Genomic DNA, 14,687 nt, shown 5'->3' with positions numbered 1-14,687 from the left:
TACGCGCATCCGGATGATTTTATTCCCTTACGACCTGCATTGCAATCCCATTCTTCTTGTGTGATATCCAACTTACAAAGCTGTGTTCTTTCTGCACACTTGGCATGGATAATTCGGCGTTCATCTTGGTTGTTCTATTCCCCGTTGGTCTCTTCCTTTTCTATATCGTGAATAATCTATTCTATCGTCCTCCTTGCACCAGTCTTGTTTGAGCCAACATCTATTGTCCCCTTCTCTTCACGCCCCCACTCCTCTTCTCTTCACGGTGACGAAGCGAGATGAGTCTTATGTGTGATGTTGGTGTCTATCGCAGTGGTCCCTTGCGCAACACGCATCAGTCTGAACACCCGACGAGGCCTCTTAGAAACGAAAAGAAGGAAGGAAAGAAAGAAAAATAGAGTACGGGATGATGAGTCAGGGAGCATAAAAATAAAAACCGACGAACGGGCTTTGATGTGCGGAGATCCGAGCAGGCTGGAAATGCTTTGAATGCGAATCTCACACCGAGCAGTCAGTCCATAATCATAATCACATTGCAAAGGCCCCCGCGAGTATGTGGCCATTTGACACAGGCACAACTGTTGCGTGTTTTTTCTTTTCTTTTACCTTTTATTTGGGTTGTCGTTGAACAAATAAAAATTTCTTGTTGACCTGGCATGAAGGAAGCTGGGAGACTTCTTTTTCTTCTTCGTTTATTTTTTTTCGATTTTCGATACTTTTTTTTTTTTAACGTTGATACAGGCCAGTCTGATTTTTCAAGTATAACGTACAATTCGTAGATAATTCGTGATTTTGACACTCATGCATCTATTTCTTCTTCTTGTTGCCTCTCGCTCCTGGCCATACAACCGTAAGTCATCGATTCTTCCAATGATTCAGCACAAAAAAGAAAAGAAATTCCAACATAGAAAGGACAAGAAGTTACATAAAAAAGGGGAGAACGTAATAAAAAGTAATATGACGAGTTGGGGGGAAATACAAAATGGAAAAACCGTTCAGAGTTCAGATGGTGGGTTTGGGCTTGGACTTGGGCTTTCCGTTTGATCGAAAAGGACGCTGCGAAGAAGTGTCTCAGCATCGTCGTCGTCGGAAGTCCAGTGTCCGGATTCTGTCAGCCGTTGTGTCCAGAGAGTTCGGTCTTGCTCGCTGAGACCATCCCAACGAAGGAGGTTTTCGGTCTCTTGGGATATCGAGACCGAGTCAACTAGAGGCTCGTTGCGCTCGGAATCCCAGGACACACGAACAGTCTGACTCTGGCTGTAATCCTCGCCGACAATAGGGGAGTTGTCGCGAACTAAGTCACGGAGTGTTAACGTGGGCGAATCGGTCACGATGGTAGGAAGGGCTGACGAGGTGAGAGATGATTGCTGGAGTGGATGAGGTGGCGGAGCGTAGTACGGCCGAGCAATGGAGTCGCGGATATTGAGCGGAAGCCATTCGGTGGCGCCCAGGTAAGGGGGCATGACTCCACGGATTTCCGTAAAAGCCTGGAGAAGGAAGCAGACGGCCAGGATAGAAAAGATGGCGGCGAGACTGCTGGAGATACTGGTCCAGGCATCCAAGTCATACGGCGGCACGAGAACGTACCGTGGGTTGCGACTGGAAGGCGGCGATGGTGCCAAGGGGAGGGTGTGCACCACGACGGTGTTTCCCAGACTGAGGGAAGCGAGCTTGATGTACTGGGGAGGAGTCTCGGGGCTTACGGGCTGCGGAGGAGAGGTGAACGGCGAGAAGCAGACTTTGGTGAGGGAAAAGGGATGCACCTCGTAGAGGCTGGTATACGAACGGCATTTGCCGTGGGTGCCTTGTAGAGGATTCGACTCGAACGTCAATATCTCGATCGACTGATCGCTTCCGGCAACAGCGATGGCTGTTTGCTGCTGTGCATCGGAATTTGGACTCAGCAAGCAAACGTCCAGACCAAGCCCGATCTTCATCGCTTTGCGAAGCTTCTTGCGGCGGACGATCGATCCGGAGGGTTTCTTTGATGCAGGTTGGTGCAGATCAAGCAGGATGAGCTCGCAACCGCGGCGGTCTGGCGCATTTTGAAGTAACAGTAGCGTGGTCGACGAGATGAAGCGCAGCGCGCGGAACTTAGGCCTGGTTCTCGGGCCTTTCTCGGGTACTGGAGTCGTGTATACGCAGCTCACATCTGGCGAGCCGTTGGACCTCTTGTCCGACGAGATCTGGCAGGTAAACACATCGACGCCGTTGGTATAGGCGACCCGGAACTTCCCCTTGGCCTCCAGCCCCGTAATATCCACATCCTCAGCCTCCTCATCAGTACCCAGGCGGATTCTCCCAATGACATCAGAAGCCCCCGGGGTTGTGGTAGTGGCATCGAAGAAGACAATTTCGCCCGATGGAGCCAGTCCGGTGGCAATGGCACCCACGCGCGGGGATTCAGCGCCTTTCCAGGGTGACAGGCGGGTTATTCGCTGGTAGGTACCCGTGCTACCGGATTTGGTTCTGAAAAGGGACACGCGGGACAATGCCGTAGTCTTACCCGGAGACGAGGACTGGGTTTTCGATTTGGTCTCATTTTCGAGATTGCCGCTTTCGTTTGCGCCGGCCGAGGTTGATTGTTGCCGCGGGGGATAATCGATCTGGAAGGACCTCAGGTGCTGATTGTTGTCCCGTTTCTGCTCCGCCATGGAACTGTTGATCCCGGCCAAAGCAATAATGGAGTCATCGCTAGCGCGCGCCGCGGCCAGCGAGGTCACGGAGTCTTCCTCACGCGACAGTTCGATGTCGACCACCTCCGAGATCTCTTGACGTTTGGAAGTGTTTAACAGGGTCTGTTGCGTCGGGACAGAGAGGTTAGCGCACAACTCTCATTCATTCGATAGCATGGGAATGGCCGTCATTAGAGGTACTTGCGATTTTGTTTCCCACTCCCGTACGACTTTCACCTCCTCCGCCGGCAACCAGAAGGAAGCCGGGGTTGCGCGGGTCGAAGTCAGCAGCGAAGAGGGGGCAGGATAGGGTCAATTTGGCCGAGGGAACGGAGGGAGCCATGGTGAAGCGCCGGTCGAAGCCGTCCAGTCAGCGAACGGGACGAGAAGAAGCGACAGGTCGCGGTCGACGGAGTCTTTAAGGAGCGTAAGGAGCGTGAGCAAGGAAGAAAGGGAGGGAAAGAAGGAAAGAGACCAACTGGCGAAAGATGCGCGGCGGGATTCTCTTGGCATGTGATCTACGGAGGGCCATTTTCGGGATGATTAATGTTTGCTTCGTTTGCTTCGGATTTCACTTCGTTCTAGTACTTCGTCTTTTGATCTACACATCTCTTGGCATCTATTCAAGCTCCTGCCCGGTAAATTCAGGCAGACGTTTGCGGATATCCTCCCATGTCTCATCGCCCTCCACCATCGCCTTGAGGGCCTGGACGATCTCGTCCTCGCTAGCGCGCACCTGCTTCGTCGTGTCCCGATCCCGGAGCGTGAAGCTCTTGTCCTGGATAGACTGGAAGTCGACAGTAATACCAAACGGCGTACCCAGCTCGTCGTTGCGGGCGTATCGCTTTCCGATGCTAGCCCCAGAGTCATCCACGCGACTGGAGATGCCAGCGCGTCGCAGCCTGGTAATCAGGTGCTGCGTCAGAGGGCGGAAGGTGGCAAGGTTCGAGAGGGGAACGATGAGGACCTTGATCGGTGCGATGATCGGGGGGAAGGAAAGAACCTATACGTCAAAGGTTAGTGGGACGTACTAATAAGAGGGGGGATATTTGGGGAATAGGGTGTACGTACACCGCGCGCCTCGTCGCCCTCCCGATACCAGTAAGCATGCTCAATCATGCTGTAGAAGATACGGCCGATACCAAAGGACGGCTCGATCACGTTCGGGGTAAATTCACGGACGTGATCGAATCGGGTTCGCTTCTCAATAGTAACCAAGTTCTTGTCCAGCTCGACCTTGCCAGAGCCAACTCCCGCCACGTCCACCTCGATTTTGCCCTCTTTCTCCAGATCCAGAGACAGCTTCTCGCGCAGTTCATCAGAAAGGGCGTCCAGGGCGGCGGTCACAGCCTTACCGTCCTTCTTGAAGCGGGGGCCAAACGTCTTTTGGTTCGTCTCAACCTGCCACTCCTCGACCTTGATGGGCTCCGCGCGAGGCTCCCGGACCACCAATTGGGCTCCGGTTTTGTTCTTGTGCACCGTGAGGTCGTAAGCACTGCGATCAGCACAGCCGACACACTCAACCCAACCGTAGCTGGTCAGCATCTCGGCATCCCAGCAATCGGCCGCATAGTGAGCCATTTCGTTAGCCATGTGCTGACGGAACCGGAGCTTGGTCGGGTCGATTCCAAGCTTGATCAGGAACTGGTGAATGCGAGCGATGAAGTATCCGAGGGTCTCGTTGTCCACCAAGCCGGTCTCAACGGCCTTGCCGATGGTGATCGTTTCGGTCTGGGTGCTGCCCGAAAGCTGCACGGTGCGGTTGAGGAAGGCCATTTCGACGTCCTTGATTTCCTCGAAACGAGCATGCTTCTTACCACCCTCGGGGTCAACGTAGTGCTCGATCTCAGCCATGAGGAACTCTCGGACTCGCAGAAGACTGGAGCGGGGCGAGATCTCGTTCCGGAACGACTTGCCGATGGAGGCCGACGCGAAGGGCATACCCTGTTGGTTGAAATTTAACAGCTTGTGGAAATTCAAAAACTGGCCCTGAGCGGTTTCGGGGCGCAGGTAGCCGGGCATGTTGCTGCTAGGGCCGATCGAAGTCTGGAACATCAGGTTGAAGGCGACGGGGGGGAGGAGGTTGCCGCCGGTGGAGGGGTTGCGGATATCGTACTTGACGATGATCTTTTCCAGCTCAGGCCCGTCGAAGTTGTCGATCTGAGCGAGGGTCTCCTCGTACTCCTTGACGACCGCATCGTCTAGCTTGACGGCCTTCGACTTGGTCTTCCTCTTCTTCTTCGCTTCCTTCGCCTCGTCGACGACGACCTCCTGGCCACGCGCCTCCAAGTCGCCCTTCAGACGGGACTCGAGCACCTCCTCCACCAAATGATCGGCGCGGAAGATCTCACCAGTCTTGGGATCCTTGCACATCCAGTCGGCAAATTTTTCAACGTGGCCGCTGGTCTTCAGGATCTCTTCCGGGGTGAGCATGGTGCAGTCGACCTCCAGCATATCCTCCTCCAGCACGAAGTGTTTCCGCCACAGATCGATGATGTTGTTCACGAGCGAACATCCGGGGGGGCCATAGTCGTAGAGACCTGAAACACCGCCATAAATTTCGAAGGCGGGGGTGTAGAACATTCGGCGACGGAGCATTGCGTCCAGGTTCGAGCGGTCAACGACCTGACCGGTCTTGGTGGTAACGGTCGCCATGTCGTCGTAGGTCTCACGGAACCGTCTCGATTTGAGGGTCTGGATAATGGAGGCGGAGGTGCAGTGAAGGTATTTTCTGATGGCGGGGTTCTTCCGGGCAGGAGGAAAAGACACTCGGCGGGGAAGAAAGAAGAGACGAGCGACCGCCGGATGAGTCATCGAGATCCACGTGACGGGATCTTTGTTGATCGAGTCGAGGTCAACTTGTTTTTTAACGAGCGTTGGGCAGTCGTTCGGAGGACAATCACGAGAAGAAGGGGGGATAGAGGGAGCGCCGATAATGGGAAAGCATTGAGGTCTTTTCTTCTCTCCACACACCTCGTCCTATCTTCCTCGGGTCCTTATTAATTCTTATTTTATCTGGGTTTCAGCTCGGGAGTATCAGTCGAAGAATGCCGACCGCAACCGCTGCGAAAGGACTTGTCGCCGGCAGAATCTCGCTCTGACCGCCGGCTATACCTTTTTTCCGCCTTCCTTCCCGCCAAAGAAAAAGAAAAAGAATTGTCAAGAAAAGCTACAGGTCAACCGCCATCTCCCCAGCCTGCGCTTTCGTCTCCCCCCCCCCCTCCACGATGGTCTCCAAAAAATCACTCCACAGACCTCCTCCGGGAGCCATGTCAGATGAGAAACCGGGCAACAAAATGCGGCGTCAAGCCCTACACATCAAGAGAAAGCGTGACAAGGACTCGGCTCGTCGGGAAGAACGTTATGCATTCAAGAAGGAGGAGGCTAAGAATCCTAGACTCAAGGAGGAACGTCTCAAGCGCAACATCCCCTTGACCCTGGAGCGAAAGCGAGTGTGGGACAACCCGGACAGCGACGCCGAAGATGGACTGGGTCTGAGCGTCGACGTCGAGCGCATCAAGCGACAGAAGCAGGAGGAGGAAGACGAACTCAATCGGCCTTTGGATCCTTCCGAACAGCAGTCGGAGGGATCGCAAAATGATAGCGATGATTTAGACAGCATGTTGGCCAGCAGCGACGACGAGAAGGACGACGACGATGACGATGACGACGGCGACAAACCCGAACGAGGACGGTCGAAATCCTCCGTTCCTTCGGCCACTGCACGTGCGACGAGTCCGAGCCAGTCGACCAAGAGCACCAACATGAACCTGGCCCCCGAGGCTCTGGCGGCCAAATTCCCGTCGCTTTTCTCTGAAGAAACCCCGAAAACGCCCAAGATCCTCATCACAACCTCCATCAATTCGATCCTACACGACGAGGCCGAGATTCTGACCTCCTTATTCCCCAACAGCGTATACATCCGCCGCACTGCGCACCGCTACGCGCACAAGTTCTCCATCCGCGACATCGCCAAGTTTGCTACGAACCGGGAATATACCGCCCTCGTCATTCTCAACGAGGACCAAAAGCGGCCGGCGGGTCTGGATATCATCCACTTGCCCAAGGGCCCGATGTTCCACTTCAGCATTAGCAACTGGATCACGGGCAAAAAGCTCCCCGGACACGGTAACCCCACGGAACACTGGCCGGAGCTCATCCTCAACAATTTCCGCACTCCGCTGGGTCTCCTCACGGCGCATCTCTTCCGCAGCCTCTTCCCGCCGCAACCCGATGTCGAAGGACGCCAGGTCGTCACCCTCCACAACCAGCGCGATTACATCTTCGTGAGACGGCATCGGTATGTGTTCCGCGAGAAGCGTGAGACGGAGAAGAGCGTGGTCGGGGCGGACGGAAAGGAGATGAAGGGCGCGGAAGGACTACGAACGGGGCTGCAATCGCTGGGCCCCAACTTTACCCTCAAACTGCGACGAGTAGACAAGGGAATCCAGCGGGCCAGTGGACAGGAGTGGGAATGGAAGGGAGGAATGGAGAAACAGAGAACGAAGTTTCAACTGTGAATATACCTTTCATTGTATATTTGGATTTTTCTTTTTCTTGGGGCCGGAGTTTCAGCAATTAAAAAAATGGGATCGGTGGTTTCTTGTTCTTATTTTTCTACATCCTGTGTTTATAAATTATACCTACTGGAATGATTAGGGGATTTAGAAATTAGACATTTTATGAACTTTTTTTTCTTTACAAGTCAAGGCTGTTAAAATTAGGATAGAAGGAAACTAAAGTAATTCCATCGGAATGCATTTATTGTCCCCACGGCCGAGCGACGATCTCCCGCCGCGGTAGAAAAAAAAAGTATTGACTTAAACCCTCTACCAACCCTGACTCAAGTATTGCTCATCTACACCACCAACCAACACAACACATTAATCTCATCCTACACAACCTCCCTCCCCCCCGCCTCCTCTTTCCGATTTTCAAATGGCCCAACCCACCCTATCAACAACAGCAACAATATCCACCCTCAAAACCCCCTCCCGATTCCTCTTCATCGCCTCAATCGGCAACCCCCGCCCATATCTCAAAACGCGCCACAGCGCCGGCCACGTTCTCCTCGATGCCCTCACGCCGCTCCTCCCCGGCCGATTCCCCCTCGTGTCAGGGAACCCGCACGTCGCGACGGGTCCTGTCTTCCATCAGACCTGGCACAGCTCGTCGTATATGAATGAGTCCGGGCCGAAGCTTGTTCGTCAGCTGAGTAAGTGGATGACTGCGACGCAGACGGACGTGTTGGAAAGGGTGGTGCGGTCGGGACAGATGGTGGTGTTGGACGGGGGCGTGGACGCAGAGGCTGAGCTGCTCGCGCAAGCGCACGCAGGACAAAATCAAAGACCAGGACAGAAAAGACAAGCACAAAGACAAGGACCGGAATGGTATCATCGCGGCGTGGACCCGTTCTCACTGACACGGGTCCATCCCACGTTAGTGATCCTGCACGACGAGCTGGAGGCGCCTTTGGGAAAAGTCACGGTGCGACGGGGCGGGCCCGAGACGGCGAGTCTGCGCGGCCATCGCGGACTGATCAGTGTCATGGAGAGTCTGCGCGGGAAGGGCCTCTATCCGCCGCGGAGGGCCGGCAATAATAATGGGATCGCGGGCGATCTGGCGGTCTTGCGGGTCGGCGTGGGCATCGGGCGCCCGGAGGCGCGCAATCGAGGCGATGTTGCGAAGTTTGTGCTCACGGAGATGGATTCCGCGGAGATGTCAGCGGTTGAGGCGGCCGCGAGGCCGGTGTTGGATATTTTGGCGGATGAGATGTATCGGGGAGAATAGGTGCAGTTGGGGTTGGGGATAGTACTGCGCCTGTGAAGAGGACAGGAGAGGAGAGGCAAGATACATCCGTGAGATATGTACATTTGTATTAATAGATATAGATATAAACTCGAATAGTAGACAGATATGATACCCTTCAATCAATACAACATACAATACCTACTAGAGTTGGATCGGGCACCGTTCTCTGACACTCATAACTAGGTAGGATCATTGTTCATTCCAATATCGGACACTGTCCTTGTACAGCATTGAGAGAGGCCGTAAGTAAAACCCAAATCAACGAGCAATAACTCCTCGAACTCGCCCTCGAAAGACGCGACAGATTATAGGAATCACCCGGAGAGAGAAAAATAATAATAAAGAAGAGAAACCAGAAAAGCAAATCACCGCCGTAGCAGACATGAAGCGCACGTAAAGCATAATTCAACCAAAAAATATTAGACAGTTCCCGCTATACTCAAGTCCCGAATCTCCTGCAAGACCTCTTCCACCCGATTATCCAGATCGCCCCGAGCGTATTGATCTCTCGTTTCCGCGTCAAGGTACTGTTGGACCTGCGCCATGCGAGAATATGCTTCGGCGCAGAATCGCAATTGGATCTTGACGAGGGCCTCGAAACTGGGGTCCAGGTAGGGCACGCGGAGGTCGATGAGTTGCGGGAGTTCGGTGAAGAGTTGTTCGTTCAGCTGCTCGTAGGCCTGTTTGGCGAGTTCCGCCTCGCGCTCGGTTCGCGGCAGCTTGGTGGCGTCCTTGTCGGGCTTCTCGACGAGCTTCTTGACCTTGGCGCGCATGGCATCGTAATCGAGGAGCTTGTGGTTGCGTTTCTTGATACATTCGTTGATATCCGGGAAGTAGGCGCAGAAACGGGAGATCGGCTCGAGAACGGTGGTTCTAGCGTTGGTTTTGAGGCGTCAGTATGCCACCGGGTTTCTCATAGGAAACTCGACTATACAGACCTGTACGGACCATCCAAGGCCTTGATCGTTTCGGCATCAAGATCCTCCACAGCCTGCTTGTAACTCCGACTGACGCCGTCCCGCGTACCAGCATCGCCATAGAATGCATCTATCGTCTCAGCAATGCGCATCTGTGAGGCTGTCATGGCTAAACAAGCACCAAGGCATCAGCATAACATCCACACCGACCCCAACCCAAATCAGATCGGATACACACCTCGTAGCGAGTCGAGATAGCCCTTGGCTTCCTTCTGTAGTCGATTGGCAGCCGCCTCCATTGTCCGGTACCGTCTGTTATGCAATCCCAATCAGTACCCCGGTCGATCGGTCGGTTCCTTGCCCCTCTTCTGCGCCCCTTATCGGATCACCAGCCCTCCGCGGAAAGCATACCGTTCTTCGATCTCATAGTCACGATCGTTCGTCCTCTCCACATGCCCTAGACAATTCCAGCCACCGATTAGCAACCCATCAACGGATTGGATATCTCAATGCGAGGTAGGAGGGAAAAGCAGACATACCCGTCTTCATCATCACCTGGGTGGTGGCGCGATTCACATTTTTCTTGAACCCTACAGGACGGGAATGACCGGTTAGTATCAACTCGGACACAGATGATCTCGCCGAAACGAGACGGGAGATGGAGGTCTGGTTTCTCGCGCACCTGCCCAAGACATGACGGCGGGATGGAAGCAAGTCGATCGGAGGTATGGATACTGCGAGAAAGGGAAAGAGAAAGCCAATAAGATAGGCCAGATAGAGATCCGCCGCGTAAAGCAACGATTGCGGAGGAGACGGGATGACAGCAATGAGCGTGATGGAAGAAAGAATCGAAGCGGGGGGGATGTTCGTCACAGGGCTGAATGACTTGAATGAATCGGATTTCACGATGCCCAATCCATCGTGGCGGTGCAGTGCAGGCTGTGCTCTGACCTTACCATATATACATACATACATACATACATCGATACATACAGGGTACCGTCGGGAATCACGCTCCGGCTGGAAGAAACCGATCTTACGTCATGTGCCGAAACGCTGCGGCCTTCCGTTCAGCGTAAAAAAAGTGAAGAAGTGATGTCAAGCGTAGAAGATCCAATGCAGGTTTATCCGATGGACTCGCTGTCTCCATCTGAACTACCGCCTAGTGTCCAGGCCCTGATGTCATGGTCGAGTCCATATCGACCTTTCGAAACTGGGATGATGTTTAATCTCCCACGCCCTGCCACATACTATCTAGTTACGTACAGAGTAGGGCATATTGGAAAATGGAGGCACAGGCCGTATGCGGCGGACCTGAGGTACGGTAATATCGGTACGGAGTACCTGTAATAGGTATACAGTACCTCTCGACGGGTGCATGTACTGTATGTATCAAATACATCGTCCCGGCCCAGGTACCTAGGTATAGTGTGTTACATACATACACATACACACACACATCCATATACCCAGGAAGTGCAAAGAATGGAATGCAGCGAGTTCTGCATCTCAACTGCTCAACCACACCGAACCTGCATGGGCTGCATGAGCTGGATGTTTGGCCACAGTCTAGAGCCACCACCGGCTGCGGTTGACCTGGAAATCCCGGAATTCCGCAGGGCGAGTCAAATGATGCTGCCTGTCAGACTTCCTGCACGGTTTTCCACCGATAGGGCAGACAGTGCCAAGAGATTCCAGCCATTAGACGCAAGGTAGAACCACTGTGCCAAGACCACCTGGATTGTTGATTCAATCCCTCGCAATGCACCGTGCTTGCCAGAGCTGCCAAGCAAGCTTGAACGAGGTCAAGGGGGGAGGGAGGGTGTGCCAGAGGATCACCGAGGAGTGAGGGAACACAATGGCTGCTACGAGTATCTCCAAGCATGCCCCAAGTGACTTACTTGCCAAGAGGCGTGTGTTGCGTTGTACGGTGGCTACATACATATACGGAGTACTCCGTACATTCGACTGTGGGCAGATGGTCAAAGACCGGTGCTGTCCTGGCGGGATTGATAGGCATTTGCCGTTGTTGAGACAGGCATGCCGCTAGGACATGCATCCTGGTGCTGCATGCCTAGTGCATTCATTAGAGTCTGGGCACGCCTCTTAGTCTCGCTGCGACGGGATGTTCAGTTGAAGCTGTCCCTTCACAGTTATTCTGTTTGTTACCCCTTCGCTGCTAATAAACAAGATTAGCCAATTCCTGAGTTAGTTGGGATGGACTGTAGAATCTACACCTGCCCATCACACTGAGACCGATCAATCTCCTGGTATTGCATCTTCATTTTCAGCCTAGAAAGCTATTAACAAAGACAAGACATCATGACTGCAACTATCCAATCATCACCACCCCTGGACCGTGCAAGGGCGTTTTCCCCCTCACATGCATCAAGTGAATGAATGGTTCATCGGCATCGGGTCATCCAACGTTGCTTGGAAACAGAAACAAGGGTATCTCCAATGGTAAGCCAACCCACAATTTAATCAGTACACCGCGCTAAAGAGAGAAGACAAATGAAATGCACACGCCGGAGATAAGAAGCCTGCCAAAACCCCTCGGAAAGATAGAAAAAGAAAGAATAGTCTGTACGTTGTCTGAACTCTCCCAAAAGCTTGAAGCAATTTAGGTCAGCCAGATCATCAACAGTTTAAACGATAGTAAATCAGTGTGACGTGAGAAGGAAATCCAGTAGATAAACCATGAATAAAAAGTTAGTATCGTCAAAGAAAAAGGGAAAGAATGAAATGCAAATAGCTCAAGGTCATGACTCTTCGTTGCATTGGCATGAAAACATGACGGTCAAAAATGAAAACTAAACCCGTAAAGCTAAGGTGAGCAGAAACAAGAATAAGGAAAGACAGAAAGATGCGCCCGCATAAAAGATAAGATAGAAAAGATATATCAAAATAAGCCTCCTTCTATAGAACAGTCACAGAAGGAGTAGACCTCCCTGCAAAAGGGAGAAAAGTGCACATAGAAACCACCCAGTTTTGTCACAAACGAGGGCAAATCACAAACAGATCACCAAAGGGTAATACATAGACCGACCGAAGTCAGATCAGCCCTTCCGAGGCCATGCGATCCCCCCCCTCTTCCACCTCTTGAACGAGTCTATTGGACGCATGCTCGCCCCCAAAATACAGTCTCGTTTCAGATGGAAGGAAAAGACGGCCAGAGCCCTTAAAACCCTTCCTCGCCAGCCTTACACAAATGGATCTCACGAAGCCATTCAGACTTAAGAACCTGCGAGGCATTAATGCGGCGAGACGGGTTCGGGTCCAGAATTGAATAGATCACATTACGACAGCGAGCCTGTCAATCTGTTAGTTTCAACTTTCGATCGCGACGATCTCAAGGCAGTTCTTACCCGATGGAGAGTCTCAATCGGCGCATAGCCGTCCTCATGTTTCCGGCCCTCGAGATAGCGTTGATAGAACTCATCTTCATCCTTACGAGCAAGTCTCCAGAGATGTCGGCCCGTTCTCATGGCCATGTAGATGACACCAGTCGCCCACAAGTCGACTGCTCGGGGATCAAATTCCCTTTCCACGTATTCTTCCGGGGCAATGTAAGGAGCCGAGCCGCACAGACCCGCCGTCATGTGCGCCTCTTTCTCCCAAGCCATGCGGAAACACTCGCCATTACCAAAGTCTGTAATCTTGAGGGCACCGTGGGTAGTGAGGAGAAGGTTTTCGGGTTTGAGATCACGGTGGGCCACGCCCATCTCGTGCATGTATTCCACACCACGCATCAATTGTTTGAAGAAGCAGTCGGCTTCGGCAACCTCTAATTTGCCGGCAGCCAAGACCAAGGTGTAAAGATCACCACCGGCACAGTACTCCATAACCTCGCAATAGTCGCCTTTAGCATCCTGGAGGAGGTCCAAAGTGTGGATGACGTTCGGATGACGGAGGGAAGACGAGATACAGAATTCCGAGGTCAATCGCTTCTGATATTTCTTGGCGGTTTCTTGAGGGCGGCGACGAAATTCTTTGACGGCGTAGAGTTGTTCCATCTTGGAATCTTTGGGATCCACCTTGTGAGATATTCTCACGATACCGAAGGCGCCTCGTCCCACGATCTCCTGGCATTTGCCATATTTGTCCACCAAAGAGGCCGTGGCGTTGGGGCCACCCTTCTTATCGGCGGCCAGTTTATCGCGTTCAGTTTTGAATTGATCGATCCAGGTCGACATGAGGGAGAGTTGTTGATCATCGACATGACCATCGTCCTTCTTCCGGCCGCCACCGATCATGTCCCGGAGCAGATCGGTCAATTTCTCCTGTCGCCTTGCGCTTTTGAGGTGGTGGCAATGCGCATTGTCCGGCAGTCCCTCAAAGCGCTTGTGCGGAACCGGGCCTTCTTTCTGATCCTTGTTGCCGCCCAGCTTCGGCTTCTTTTCGTCGGTTTCCTTCGTAGAGGTCTGTCGGGAGGGAGCCCTCGAGGAGGGCCTGGAGGTGGGTCTGGACTGCTTTCCGCTGCCATTCGTAGGGGGTTTGATGCTCTCGGTGCTGCTATCGGAGAAATCTCGATGAGAATCCGGTTCTTTCGGGGTCGACTTCCCCGTGGCGGAGAACATGCGGGAGATGCGATTTGCCATCGTCGGTCTGGCGGTCTTCGCCGGCGGAGGGGGCATGGGGAGGGCCTCCCCGTCCCCAGCGGACAAATTCATGCCCGCGAAAGCGCGTGTTACCTGAGGGTCTCCATCTCGGTGATCGCTAAAAATCTGGGATGTGGCGGCGGAAGAGACTGCGGAGGGAGCTGGTGATACCGATGGTGGAGTCATGTGCGGTAATTGGATGAAAGGTGGAGGATTTAGGGGGGAAAGAAAAAATGACCCCCGTGGCGGAGTATAAGAGGAAAGCGCCTACAGCACGAGGCTGAAAGGGCCACAGGCAAACGCAGCGAAGTGTAGCTGAGGTGGAACTCGAGAGGTTGAAGTGAGAGGGAGGAGAGAGAAAGAAAGAAAGCAAAAGGGAAGACTCAAAAGGCGAGCGGGCGAGACCCGGAACGAGTATTAAAATAGAAAAGAAAAAAAAAAAAAAAAAAAAAAAAAAGCTTGTGGTGGCCCGGGTGGCCCAGTGGTGGCCTGAGGCGACGGTACTTAAAGGATGACGAAAGGTGACTTAAGCAGAAAACCGTGTAAAAAAAAAAAAAAAAAAAAAAAAAAAAAAAAAAGGCCCCCCCAACAACGCGCGGAATTTGCAGTGGGACCAAAAAAACGCTGAGCGCCACAAAGCGTGATAAATGAAAAAAAGCCCAAATATTGCCGAATTTAAAGGA

At 52.9% G+C, this 14,687-nt stretch overlaps 6 protein-coding genes across 6 annotated transcripts; 2 read left to right on the top strand and 4 right to left on the bottom strand.

The window, feature by feature from the left end:
* Positions 1 to 995: 995 nt before the first annotated feature.
* On the bottom strand, positions 996 to 3,018 carry KD926_000559 (uncharacterized protein; the record flags this gene model as incomplete). Its single annotated transcript, XM_053104353.1, has 2 exons — positions 996 to 2,798; positions 2,896 to 3,018. 2 exons carry the CDS (start codon positions 3,016 to 3,018, stop codon positions 996 to 998), a joined length of 1,926 nt encoding a protein of 641 aa, XP_052952333.1.
* Positions 3,019 to 3,294: 276 nt separating this feature from the next.
* KD926_000558 (glycine--tRNA ligase) lies at positions 3,295 to 5,489 on the bottom strand (the record flags this gene model as incomplete). Its single annotated transcript, XM_053104352.1, has 2 exons — positions 3,295 to 3,678; positions 3,747 to 5,489. The coding sequence occupies 2 exons, from the start codon at positions 5,487 to 5,489 to the stop codon at positions 3,295 to 3,297; spliced, it is 2,127 nt and encodes a 708-aa protein (XP_052952332.1).
* Positions 5,490 to 5,902: 413 nt separating this feature from the next.
* On the top strand, positions 5,903 to 7,195 carry KD926_000557 (rRNA-binding ribosome biosynthesis protein RPF1; the record flags this gene model as incomplete). The annotated part of the gene is made up of 1 exon (XM_053104351.1): positions 5,903 to 7,195. The coding sequence occupies one exon, from the start codon at positions 5,903 to 5,905 to the stop codon at positions 7,193 to 7,195; it is 1,293 nt and encodes a 430-aa protein (XP_052952331.1).
* Positions 7,196 to 7,613: 418 nt separating this feature from the next.
* Positions 7,614 to 8,465, top strand: KD926_000556 (aminoacyl-tRNA hydrolase; the record flags this gene model as incomplete). Its single annotated transcript, XM_053104350.1, has 1 exon — positions 7,614 to 8,465. One exon carries the CDS (start codon positions 7,614 to 7,616, stop codon positions 8,463 to 8,465), a length of 852 nt encoding a protein of 283 aa, XP_052952330.1.
* Positions 8,466 to 8,905: 440 nt separating this feature from the next.
* On the bottom strand, positions 8,906 to 10,098 carry KD926_000555 (amphiphysin-like protein RVS161; the record flags this gene model as incomplete). Its single annotated transcript, XM_053104349.1, has 6 exons — positions 8,906 to 9,359; positions 9,425 to 9,572; positions 9,642 to 9,715; positions 9,815 to 9,860; positions 9,943 to 9,993; positions 10,086 to 10,098. 6 exons carry the CDS (start codon positions 10,096 to 10,098, stop codon positions 8,906 to 8,908), a joined length of 786 nt encoding a protein of 261 aa, XP_052952329.1.
* Positions 10,099 to 12,584: 2,486 nt separating this feature from the next.
* On the bottom strand, positions 12,585 to 14,190 carry KD926_000554 (serine/threonine protein kinase SAT4; the record flags this gene model as incomplete). Its single annotated transcript, XM_053104348.1, has 2 exons — positions 12,585 to 12,716; positions 12,772 to 14,190. The coding sequence occupies 2 exons, from the start codon at positions 14,188 to 14,190 to the stop codon at positions 12,585 to 12,587; spliced, it is 1,551 nt and encodes a 516-aa protein (XP_052952328.1).
* Positions 14,191 to 14,687: the final 497 nt, after the last annotated feature.

This window comes from Aspergillus affinis (assembly GCF_023601865.1).
Source record: "Aspergillus affinis strain CMG 70 chromosome Unknown NODE_110_length_122448_cov_86_396891, whole genome shotgun sequence".
Lineage (NCBI taxonomy): Eukaryota > Fungi > Ascomycota > Eurotiomycetes > Eurotiales > Aspergillaceae > Aspergillus > Aspergillus affinis.
Note: the sequence above shows the minus strand (reverse complement) of the source record. Positions and strands in the feature narration are given on the sequence as shown.